This window comes from Furipterus horrens, unplaced genomic scaffold, assembly GCF_987537825.1.
Source record: "Furipterus horrens unplaced genomic scaffold, mFurHor1.1.pri manual_scaffold_3, whole genome shotgun sequence".
NCBI lineage: Eukaryota > Metazoa > Chordata > Mammalia > Chiroptera > Furipteridae > Furipterus > Furipterus horrens.
Window position 1 is genome coordinate 150,649,814 of NW_028327173.1, and position 12,357 is coordinate 150,662,170.

The 12,357-nt window shown below is 37.1% G+C and overlaps 2 protein-coding genes across 6 annotated transcripts in view; both read left to right on the top strand.

Moving 5' to 3' along the window:
* GOLM2 (golgi membrane protein 2) overlaps positions 1 to 2,822 on the top strand; it is a 132,411-nt gene extending 129,589 nt beyond the window's left edge. For 2 of the 4 annotated variants that reach the window (XM_090270523.1, XM_090270525.1), the window contains one exon: positions 718 to 2,822. In XM_090270523.1, the coding sequence (XP_090126649.1) occupies positions 718 to 788 (71 nt within the window). In that variant the 3' untranslated portion in view covers positions 789 to 2,822. The remainder of the gene's footprint in view (positions 1 to 717) is intronic. The other 2 variants (XM_090270524.1, XM_090270526.1) reach the window with 1 other exon arrangement.
* Positions 2,823 to 11,819: 8,997 nt separating this feature from the next.
* Positions 11,820 to 12,357, top strand: part of CTDSPL2 (CTD small phosphatase like 2) — a 72,806-nt gene continuing 72,268 nt past the window's right edge. The window contains exon 1 of one of the 2 annotated variants that reach the window (XM_090270527.1): positions 11,820 to 12,070. The gene's annotated coding sequence lies outside the window, so the exon portion shown is untranslated. Of the gene's footprint in view, positions 12,071 to 12,092; positions 12,192 to 12,357 lie in introns of those variants that run through there. The other variant, XM_090270528.1, reaches the window with a different exon arrangement.

The following is a 12,357-nucleotide window of genomic DNA, read 5'->3' on the forward strand; positions in this document are numbered from 1 at the left end:
GAAGGACCCAGAAAAACCTGTGAATAGCCAAATAATTCAAACTCCAAAGCACTATATAGAGTTACTTAATATAGCTACTCAAAGTGACTTTGAGGATCTTACTGTCTTAACAGTATGATGTAATGAATTTTTTCTTTTTGGTAAAGAAAAGGTTAAGTTTTGGTTTGTATACTCCACTTAGGAAGTTAACTGGTAAACTCTTTGAAGAGAAGCAAAGAAATTCACTAAAATGTTAAATGTTGCAATTATGAGTAACTTTTATTTTCTAATTTTTACCTGATGACTATGGATTAATTTTATAATTAGAAAACATTTTTATTTTTTAGCATCATTGTATACAGAATGGTTTTTACCAGTGTTTTAATTAAAAGGACTGAACTTAATCTATGTAGAAATAATATATAAAAGGATCAACTCCACAATGTTTGTGGGTTCCTAAAGTTTTCCTGACTATATCTGTCGAGCTTCCTCCCTTCTTTCCTTGCATCCATCCGTCATTAAAAGATCTGTTAAAATTAAGTAATCTTCCAAAATAGTTACACACTTTAGCTCTTTAGCCAAGCAACTGAGAAATAGAATACTATTTGCAGGTGTAAAATAATGAGCAAAAAACTACCTTAAAAAAGAGAAAACTACATGAGAAAAAAATTTTTTAATTGAATTTCTGTAAGTGATTTTAAAAATAATTTTCTTGATACATAATTATTTACCTTTCAGATGATGAAGAACGAGAACTTCAAATGGATCCTGGAGACTATGGAAAGCAACGTTTAAATGATGTCCTTTAAGTCCTAATGGAAAACTTCAGAAAACCTAAAGTGCTGTAAAATGGAATCATTTCTACTTTTTCTTTTTTGACTTTTGTTGTAAAGATCAGTTGTATCAGTTGTAAAGATACATTGAGATAGAGTTAACAAAAAATTTTAATGAAGGAATGTACCCATGTACATATGTGAACTTTTTCATATTGTATTATTAAAGCAGAGACCTTTTTGGATAAGCCAAAAAAAAGTAAGCAAAACTATAGTCTTTGCATTTAAAGCAAACTAATGTATATTTTACATTTTATTGAGCCTAATTCTTTACACAAATGGACAAACAGGAAAAAAAAAAAGGTTGTACTGTTTATAAGTTGCACATAGGTTAACCACACTGAAAACAGTTATTCAGCTGAAAAACTATTTATACACTAATATATTCTTGTTAGCCCAACAGGTGTTCTGCTCTCTCTTACCCCCCAATCTCATGTTCTTCCAGAAATTATGCCTAGAATAGTTAGGTAAAAGAGGGGAACCTGGAAGCCAAACACTGGGCAGTGTGTGTGTGCAAAATCACTTCTCTACTCCTTTTATTTTACGTGAGTGAGGATGTGTTTTGGCAGGTAAGCTGTCAGCTGAGGCCTGATGAACGTTGGAATAACCTGCAAAGACATAATATTTATGAGTTATACCTTAGTTCATGAAATTGTGAAATGCATGATTGACAATATATTTTCAATTTTTATTTTTCTCACATAATGCCAGTACTGTTTAACCAGCACTGGCTAAAATTTTTATATTTTCAGAGTTCAAGTTGGTGAATATATTCATGATTTAAGTGTCAGATTCTGAAAGAGTCTACATCAACTTTGAAATGAATCTGCAGTGAGTATTTCAAAGCTTCTCTGGTAGTTTTAGTGATGTAATTTGACTAGACTTTTTCAGAATTACTAAATAAGGAGTTTTAACAGATTTTTATTAATGCATAGATAAATAGAAGTACAGTGAGGTCTACAGCCATTTTATTAAAATAGCTTAAAAGTTTGTAATAAAGATGAAGAAATCTTTGTAATTACCTAAATGTTAGTTAAGAACCCATAAACCTCATATTTGCTTGTCTTACAAAATTACTTTAAATGCTTTTGTCTTTTTTGACACTTTTCAGTAGAATATGTAAGCTAGCTAATCCTTGTTTTCTGAGTTAAAGCACTTTAAATCTAACCCTTCACCCCAAAAGTAAAAGGTTTGGATCATAAGGAGTAATTTAAGGTTGCTAACTGTGTGTTTTAGAAGGGCTATTGGTAATTGCACATAAACATGAAATACTCTCAATCCGCCCCCACCCCAACCCTGTACTCAGGTTCTAGTCAAAATTGAAATTTATAGATTTTTAAAATAAGGCTTTTCACTTATCGGAGGTAAAAAAAATTCTTAGACTTTAGTTCAGAAATTATTAAGCAATCAGGAAAAGATAGAGTGATTTACTAAAATTGTTTTTTCTGCCATATCAAAGTAAGGAATTCATGCCTTTGTTATGAGTAGAGTCATGCTTATAATTGAATACATGTGATAGTTCACAGAATTTTTTAAAATGGAGTTAAAGGGAATTACCATGTACCTTACAGGTGTTAGGTTGGGAAGTTAAGTCTAGAATATACTCCTAGTAATAGTTTATGTTTAATACTGTAAAATCTTTACAAATGAAAAACATGAAATTTCCTGCCTTAGTTCTTTTATCATAAAAACAGTCACTTGGTTTATGGTAGCTGTTACTTACACAGCAAAATTTCTTCAGTTAGCAGTCTAGACATTTTATAAATTGAGAAATCTTGGACCAATTGATAATATTTCCAACTGTATTAACATGTTAATGCTATAAAATATTATGTAAACCTCTTAAAATTCTGACATTATTAGACATGCTGGTTTTATAATGTTTTACTCTGCCTTAAGATTTAGGTTTTTTAAATGTATTTTTGCCCCGAATTAAGTGTTAATTTGATGAAAACTCTGCTTTTGAAATCATCACTTACTGGGTTCTAATAAATTAAAAATTAAACTTGCTTTACTATTTTGCTGATTCTGATAACATATACACATCACATTTACATGATGCAAATTTTAACGTTAAAATTTGAGTAAATTTAGAATTTATTTTAAGCTAAGCTAAACTAGAAAAGTAAAAATTTTTATACTAGGCTGTTTACTGTAGTGCTAGTTTTTAGTCAACAAATATTGAATGCTTCCTATGTGCCCAGCATTGTTCTAAGTAGTAAGGTTCTGCAGTGGATAAAATAAACCAGATTTCTTTTCTCATAGAGCTTACTACATTCAACTGGGATCAGTCAGACAATACACAAGATAAACACATGAGCCAGATCATTTTAAATAGTGATAAAAACTATTAAAAATGAAAGCCCCAAGGTTCCAAGGTCTTTAAAGTTACAAATTTTCAGGTTTTTAGTTAACTGAAACATTACAGTTGTGAGGCTAAAGTATCATGAGCAAGGAGAGAAATGAGTCAGAAGAGGTATGGAAGGGGTAAGATAGGAAGAGCCTTGTAAATTCAGGTTGCTTGCTACTGACCTATAATGGGGAAAATGCAGAATATAAAATATACATGGAAGGATGATTCCAGGGAAAATATTTGGACTTCAAAATGATTCCTAAAATATGTCCTTTTATTTAAAAAAATCTGAAGATGGTGTGCCTTTTTGACTTCTCATTTGTATAATGATATAACAACAAATTTTGCTAAAATATGAGGACAGAGGGTCTGTTTAAAAAACAAAACAAAACAAAATTGCCCTGGCTGATGTGGGTCAGTGGACTGAGCACCAGATTGCGAACAGAAAGTTTATCGGTTCGATTCCCGGTCAGGGCACAAGCCTGGTTTGGGGGCATCCAAGAGGCAACCAATCGATGTTTCTCTCCCTTTCTTTCTCCCTCTCATCCCCTCTGTCTAAAAATAAATAAAATCTTAAAAAAAAAACTAATGAGGAAGATAGTCACTTCCATTAATGGCTGACCTTGGGAACTTCTGTAAGATCAGTACATTGCCAAAGTCTTAATTTCATGGTCAACTAATATTTGATAAAGGAGGAAGGAACATAAAATGGAGTGAGAAGAGCCTCTTTAACAAATGGTGCTGGGAGAACTGGATAGGGACCTGCAAAAAAATGACACTAGACCACCAACTTACACCACACACGAGAATAAACTCAAGATGGATCAAAGACTTAAATGTAAGCCGTGACACCATAAAAGTCCTAGAGGAAAACATAGGCAAGAAAATATCAGATATCTCACGTAACAATCTCTTCACAGATACATCTCCTAAAGCAAGAGAAATAAAGGAAAAAATAAATAAATGGGATTACATCAAACTAAAGAGTTTCTGCTCAGCAAAAGAAAACATCAGCAAGATGAAAAGGAAACCAACCATATGGGAAAACATATTTGCCAATGACATCACAGACAGGGGACTGATTTCCAAAATATATAAAGAGCTGATACGACTCAACATCAAGAAAACAAACAACCCAATTAAAAACTGGGCAAAGGACCTGAACAAACACTTCTCCGAAGAGGACATACAGAAGGTCCATAGACACATGAAAAAATGCTCAACATCATTAGCCATCAGGGAGATGCAAATAAAAACCACAATGAGATACCACCTTACACCTGTCAGAATGGCCATCATCAACAAATCAACAAGCAACAAGTGCTGGCGAGGATGTGGAGAAACGGGAACCCTACTGCACTGTTGGTGGGAATGCAGACTGGTGCGGCCACTATGGAGAACAGTATGGAATTACCTCAAAAGATTAAAAATGGAACTGCCTTTTGAACCAGAGACTCCACTACTAGGATTATACCCGAAGAATCCTGAAACACCAATTCAAAAGAACTTATGCACCCCTATGTTCATTGCAGCACTGTTTACAATAGCTAAGTGCTGGAAACAGCCTAAGTGCCCATCTGTAGATGAGTGGATCAAAAAACTGTGGTACATTTACACAATGGAACACTATGTAGCAGAAAGAAAGAAGGAACTCCTGCCATTTGCAACAACATGGATGGAACTAGAGAGAATTATGCTTAGTGAAATAAGCCAGGCAAAGAAAGAAAAATACCATATGATATCACCTAATACAGGAAACTAAAGAACAACACAAACAAAGGAACTAAATAGGACAAGGAGCAGAATAGCAGTCAATAGGGGGGAGGGGAGAGGGAGAGAAGGGGGATAAGTAAGGGAAGGGTTTAGTCAAAGAACCTGTATAAAAGACTCATGGACATGGACAACGGGGAGGGATATGATTGCGGGAGAGGGGGTGGGTTGGGTGGGGGAGAGAAATTAGGGGAAAAGGGGACAACTGTAATTGAAAAACCAAAAAAAAAAAAAAAAAAAAAAAAGTCAGACAAAAAAAAAAAACAATAAAAAACAAAGTCTTAATTTCAGATGTGGGCCATCAATATTCAGTTCTAATTGTGCTATATGCAGTTCCTTTTCAAAGACTCTCCTCACTAAAGTTTCCAAACAAAAATTCAATCAACTATACCAGAAAACGGAGGAAATTTAATGGTCCATGTAAGCAAACTGCAGAAAGGGCAAAAGTCCCTGGACTTGAGAACAATTGAAACTAGGACTTGAATGCTGCCAACTTTGCTACACCAACTCCCATTTCTGTTTCTCTCTACTTCATTCTCTCATAACAGCTCCCTCATTGAAAGTTCTAACCAAGACTTCTAGCAGGTCATATTTTCTTAGTTTTGCCACCAGTGAAGGGCTGCTCTTTCCTTAGTTCTGCTTCAGAAAATTCGAGGTAAGGGGACTTCTGCTTCTAGGTGTGATTCAATAATTTGACTAGCCCTTCTGGATTAATAGCAGCTATAAAACTGGACAAGATATATTCAGCAACTTTTTTTTTGGCAGCACAGAACTGAAATTCCCAAGAGAAGGGAAACTTAAGCAGTTGAGCCCCACAATCACCTATGGTATAAAGAGACTGGAATCTGAGCTTAGAAGAAAGAGATAATAGTGGGGAGTAGCTGAAGCAGTTAAAATCTATGGGTTAGGCTTCAGAGAAGAGCTATTCCAAGAGGTGACTCCAGAAATCCACATGGGGTCACCACAGGCCCAGGGCTGTATATAATCAGAGTAAGACCACCTGATGCTTACCAGATAACAGTTGCTACACAGTTGGGAATGGAACAGAGATACCAAAGGCCAACAGGTGTTGGCATAAAAGCAGTGCTAAGTGACATTGGGTTTCTGGGTCTGCCATGGTGGAGATCTAGCTCCTTAACAACTCTGAAATCCAGTTGAAATAATAGAAAGGTTGTACCTTAAGAGTAAAAACTGTATCTTAGAGTTAGACCTACTCTAGACCTTTCCTAATATTCTCTGACAAGGTCGTCAGGAGAGACCTGGCTGGTGTGGCTCAGTGGATTGAATACTGGCCTGTGAACCAAAAGGTCACTGGTTCAATTTCCAGTCAGGCCACATGCCTGGCTTGCAGGTGAGGCCCCCGGTTGGGGACATGTAACAGGTAGCCAATCTATGTTTCTCTCTCACAGTTTCTCTCCCTTTCTTTCTCCCTCTCTCTGAAAATAAATAAATAAAATCTTTTAAAAAAGGAGATGGAGCATGAACGTTGAGTTCTGGCAGATTGCAATTTATGAAACTTCTTAGGCTTTCCATAGACATGAACTAACAAAACATAAAACCAAGCCTATACTAGTTTAACGAGACCACTCTGTAACTAAAGTACTTGCTAAAACAAGAATCATTACTTTAAAAGAAGATAACTGAATCCAGAATCTTTACTACATATACAAAGGCAAACACAAAAATGTGATCCATAGTTTTAAAAAATTGTCGTGGTCTTTGTTACTTTTTATATTGTTAACTTGTTAATGCAGGTATTAAAATATGTTCAAAGATTAAACAAAAATTTATAAGTGAACAGAATCTCAGCACAGAAATGAAAATTATCAAAAAACCTAATGGGAATTCTAGAACTGCATAGTATAATAACTACAATGAAAAATTCATTGAATGGGTTTAATAGTAGAATAGAGATGGCAGTAGAATGAACTTGAAGACATACAAATGTAGTTGTTCTATTAAGTACTATTTGGAAATAGAGTGGAAATGCTGAGACTCAGAAATGTGAATTTGGGATTCGTTCCTCAAATATTTATTGAGTCCTTAAAATGCTGTCCATCCCACCTGCTAACACGTAAGCCTAAATAGTCCATCATGAAATGACAATGATCATTCTTTCAGTTACTTATCGAGTACTTAATATGTATAGAGAACTGTTCTGAGTCACTGGGAAACAACAGCGAAGAAGTCTCTGCCTTCACAGAACTTACATGCCAGATGGAGAGAGAGATTTTCTATACTCAGTGATAAATGCTGTGAGAAAAATAAACCAGAATAAAGGAATAGTGATGGAGGAGTGATATTTTAGAAAGGATGATCAGGGAGGTCCACCTATGTAATTTAATTTTCTAGTAGCCACATTTTAAAAACAGGTGAAATTTTGATGTTTAACCAATGTATCCAAATATTACTATTTTAAAATAACCTAGAATATTAATATTTTATTTTGTTTTGTACTAAATCTGAAATCTAGTATATATATTTCATTTATAGCACATCTCAATTTGGACACTGAATTGTCATTGGAAACATTTTATTGGTATTTAGAGTTCATTTAATTTATAGTTGAATAAGAATATTCACATACCCATGCTCCAAGCACAGTTAAAAAGTTTTCCAATAACTGAATCAAGTATTAACTTTTGTCAATAGACTTTACTTTTTTAAGGGAAGTTTTAGGTTCACAGCAAAATTGGGTGAAAAGTACAATCTTCCCACTTCCAGCTTCCCCCATCATCAACGTCCTGTACAATGTAGAATTGGTAAGTCAACACTGACACATCATTATCAACCAACGTTTTTAGTTTACATTAGGATTCAGTTAATATCGTACATCCTATGGGTTTGGACAAATTACATATATTCATCACATTATAGTATGCAGAATAGTTTTATCTCCCTAAAAATACCTTCTGTTTCACTTGTTCCTTCTTTCTTTGTCTAAACCCCTAACAGCCACTGTCTCCATAGGTTTGACTTTGCCTGAATGTCATATAATTGGAATCATACAAGTATACAGCCTTTTAAGATTGACTTCTTTCATTTAGTAATATATTTAAAGTTCCCATGTCTTTCATCACTTGATAAGATCATTTATAATTTTAGCTGGATGTACCATAGTTTATTTATCCATTCACTTACTGAAGGACATCTTGGTTGCTCCAAGTTTTGGCAATTGTGAATGAAACTGCTATAAACATTCATGTGCTGGTTTCTGTGTGGATATTAGTTTTCATCTCCTTTGGGTAAATACCATACTGAGGATCAAATTTTTTTTTATTGTAATGAAGTACACATAAAACTTAACATTGTACATTTACATTTAAAGTGTACAATTTAGTGGCATTAAGTACATCCACAATGTTGTACATCCACAATGTTGTGCAACCGTCACCAGTATCTAGTTTAAGAACTTTTTCATCACTCTAAATGGGAACCTTGTTAAATAGTCACTCAAGTATTCATTTTTAAATGTTAGTTAAAATTAAATAATATTAGAATTGTTTCTCAGTCACACTGGCTACATTTCAAATGCTTAGTAGCCATACCTGGCTAGTTGCATTTTGAAGAGCAGTTCTAGAAGAAGAGACTTAGAAGCACAGGAAACAACAAAGACAGAGGTCTTGATGTGGGAATACACTTTTTCAAGTAACAGCTCACTAGTCAGTATAACTCAAGTATAAGCAGCAAGAGGTAGGGAATATAGTCAGTGAAGTAGCGAAGAGTCAGCTAATAAAGGGCCTTGCCTAGTCAAAGACTAGATTTTAAGGATGATGAAAAGTTTATAAAGAGTTTTAAAATAATCAGCCCTGGCTGGTGTGGCTCAGTGGATTGAGCGCTGGCCTGTGAACCAAAAGGTAAATGATTTGATTATCGTCAAGGCACATGCCTGGGTTGCAGTCCAGGTCCCCAGATGGGGGCATGTGAGAGACAATCAATTGATGTTTCTCTCACACATCAATGTTTCTCTCCCTCCGTTCCCTTCCAAAAATAAGATCTTTAAAAAAAAAAATCACTCTGGCTTCTGTGTTGGAAAGACTAAAGGAGGTTCAAGAATGAACTAGGAAGGTATCTGAGGTGATGAGAAATGTTTAGATTCAGAATATATTTTGAAGTTTAGTTCATTGCACTTAGAGTGACTTTGACATTAGATATGAGAAAGAAAAATATTCTGTAAGGTAGAGAACACAGAGAGTAGCAGGTTTGAGAGAAAACTGAACTTAGTTTTGACCATATTAAGTTTCAGATGGTCATTGTCATCAACTAATCACAATATTGGAGCAAAGTGACCAGCTCTGATATTTCAGTATTTATTATATTACTTCCTTAGTGAATGAAAAATAAAAGTGATAAAAATATAACTCAGAGATAGAATTAGTACAGGAATGCCTTATATGTTGGGTGAAAAAGGTAAATATATTCCAATACTCTGAAAGGTGGGGCCTACTGACTGTTGAAGATCCAAGATACTCCTAGGACACTACTTAGTGACACTTTCATTTATGTTTTTATATAGCAATAGTTTTGAATCGCTTGCAAAGCATGCATGCCACTAGTTTTTGCATTGTTTTTCCTCCTGTAACTACTACTATGCATCTAAATATACTTAAGACTTCATTTTTAAGTTCATATTTTTAAACCTTTATCTTATTCTAAAATCTTACACAGGGTTGTTACTGAAGCTTAATGACATTACCATTTAAGGCACAAGAAAAACACCTTGCTAAGTATTTTCCATAAATAATCTCATTTGATATTTGCAACAATCCACTTAGATGTTGCAAAAAAAAGACTAGTGGAAAGAGACCATTGGCTGTAAAAGATTGAGGTGAAAAACAAAACAGTTATTTTCTGTGAAAAATGGTGTTAAAATGTTAAATTGCAAAAGCATTTAGGCTTACTACCAGCAACTTTTCTAAACTTAATATTTAGCAGTAATAACATTGCCATAGAAGACAATACGATGCGGTGCAATGAGGACTTGAGTCCTGATTGCATTTCTTACCAACTAATTGTTAATATCTTTGGATAACTATTCTTGTTCCTCTTTTTGCTCCCCTCCTTTAAAAAAAATTTCAATGTCTTCAAGAGTGAGGAGACTAATATACGTGGTACCTATCTTGCAGGGTTGTTGGAAGAATCAAAGTGCATATAAATGCATACAAAAGTGCTTTGTAAATGGCACATTTTACTTAAGTTTTCAGAGAGTGAAGGTTTTCAACAACTACTAGAAAATATTTTTTCGAAATATACTTTTATCTGATTTAAAATTTATTTTACTCATCAATTGGGGTAATTGTTTACTTTATAATCTATTACTTTCTATAATTACTAGGTAATATAATTATTTGTTGCTTTCCAATTAGTTCTTCAGAAATCTATTATTTTTTAATCCTCACGATGAAGGATTGGTTGCCTCCAGGTTGGTTGCCTCCTGTAATGCAACCTACTTATGTGCTCTGACCCAGGATTTGGGCTCCAACCAATTGAGCCACCCAGCCAGGGCAGGAATCTATTTTGTGGACTATTACCAGTTCTGCACGCTCTATATACCACGGGGTCTCAATAAATGTCTCATTCAGAGCATTCTTGTACTAGAGCTCTGACAGGATCTGTAGAATATAAAGCTTTCAGAAGAGACCACCGGAATCACACTTTGAAACAAACAGATTTACACGGGTTCTCTGCTAACCTCTGAGCCTCATCTCTACTAGCTTCCCACTATCTCCATTCCGGGTGCACAGAACTTCTTCCCCAACTACTCAAAGCAATCACGTGTTTGGACCTTCCCATCTGTTGTTTGCTTTACCTGGATACTCTTCCTCTGTAGCATCAATTCTTCCTCAATGATACACTTACATGTCATCTCACAAAAGCCTTCCCACACCCCCTTCACCAGTACCTTTCATTTGTTTTACAACTCCTGTCATTACATCACACTGTAAATTCTTTTTGTCTTCTTCAACAGACTGTGGACTCTGGGAAGACACTGTTGTATGTCTCGCACCTAGTATGATCCCAACATTGCATTTTTTCAATAAATGTTTCCTGACTGAATTATGAGAGTGGCCGGTGTTTTAGTAAACAGTGCACTTCCAATCGGCTTGCTTTTGTGATATTCCATTAGGACTAGACGCCCCGGGTTAATACATTTTCGCCTGTGAGGATGACCGTCCTTTGACCCACGCCTGCCGGTAGAAACCCATTTGTCTGAATAACCAGACTTCTCTCCCGACATCTCGTGGAGTAGAAAGGCGTGGGTTTGTAATAACAGATCCACGAGCAATTGTTATTCCCTCTAGCCAGTGAAAGAGGACCTTTAGGGGCCACCGGGATCCCAGAAAAGACGAAGGACTCATCTTATCCCGACCTCGAGAACTAAAGAAGCAAAGCTCTCCTCCACATACTACCTCTCCAGGGGGCCAAGCCGTTAGTCCCACCCGTCCCATTTGGCTCCACATACCAGGCGCACCCGGGTTGCTAAACCTTAGCCGCCGGAGTGAGCGTCGCGTTCCTAAGCCCCGCCTCCGGGGCGAAGGCGCGCTCCCCCTCCCAGCTCTGCCTAAGCAGTTCCGTTAGTAGCGGCAGGAAAAACCGTCCTTCGGGTCCCCGCCTCCCGACTCCCAACGCTTTACTCTACTCTCCCTGCGACCACTGCACAGCCAGCTACGGCGGCCCCTAAAGAACAAACATCCCTTAGGCTGTTGGCGTATTCTGACAGGTTTTGTTCTTGTTATTTCCTCTGGTTCTAAGGCCCTTAGGTTAATTTTTGTCAGGAATTCGAGCTCGTGAGTTTCTTCCGGCGGCAGGAACTCCAACACTCTCCACGGAAGTAAAAGGTTTTTTTTTGTGTTTGTTTTTTTTTTTTTGCCGCTGTGACCGTCCGCATTCCTTCCCTCCCACCTCGGGGAATTGTGGCGGGAGGGGGAGGAGGAAGTCTAAGCGCCTGCGCGGAGAGGCCGCTTTCCATCCGGGTCCCTGTCCGTGCAGTGCAGCAGGTCGGTAGGCGGGAAATGGCGACTGGCTAAAGGAGCTGGTTCTGTTGCTGCTGCGGACTAAGCGGGAAAGACACCACACGTTGCGCAGTCGGGACCATCGCCGGAGCCTGAAGACACTTCTCTGTCGTCACAGTTAGGTAATCCCTCTCGTTCAGACACTGCCGCTGCTCCCTACCTTAGTCCTCCTCTTCTTCCAGGGCCGTCTGCAAGGATCTCCTCCCCTTCTCAACCCGGTTCTCCAGCGGCTCCCGCGCCTAGGTAGGCATGCCCTGTCGGCGCCTCTTACGTCCGCTGTGTGGAGCCGCTCGTCTCTGGACTTTCCCCTGGGAACAGAAAGGGAGCTCACTTCCCGCCAGCTTCAGCTCCCAGGCTGCGCGGCCTGTGCTGTGATTTCTGGGGTTAGATTTCACTTTGCTACCCACCC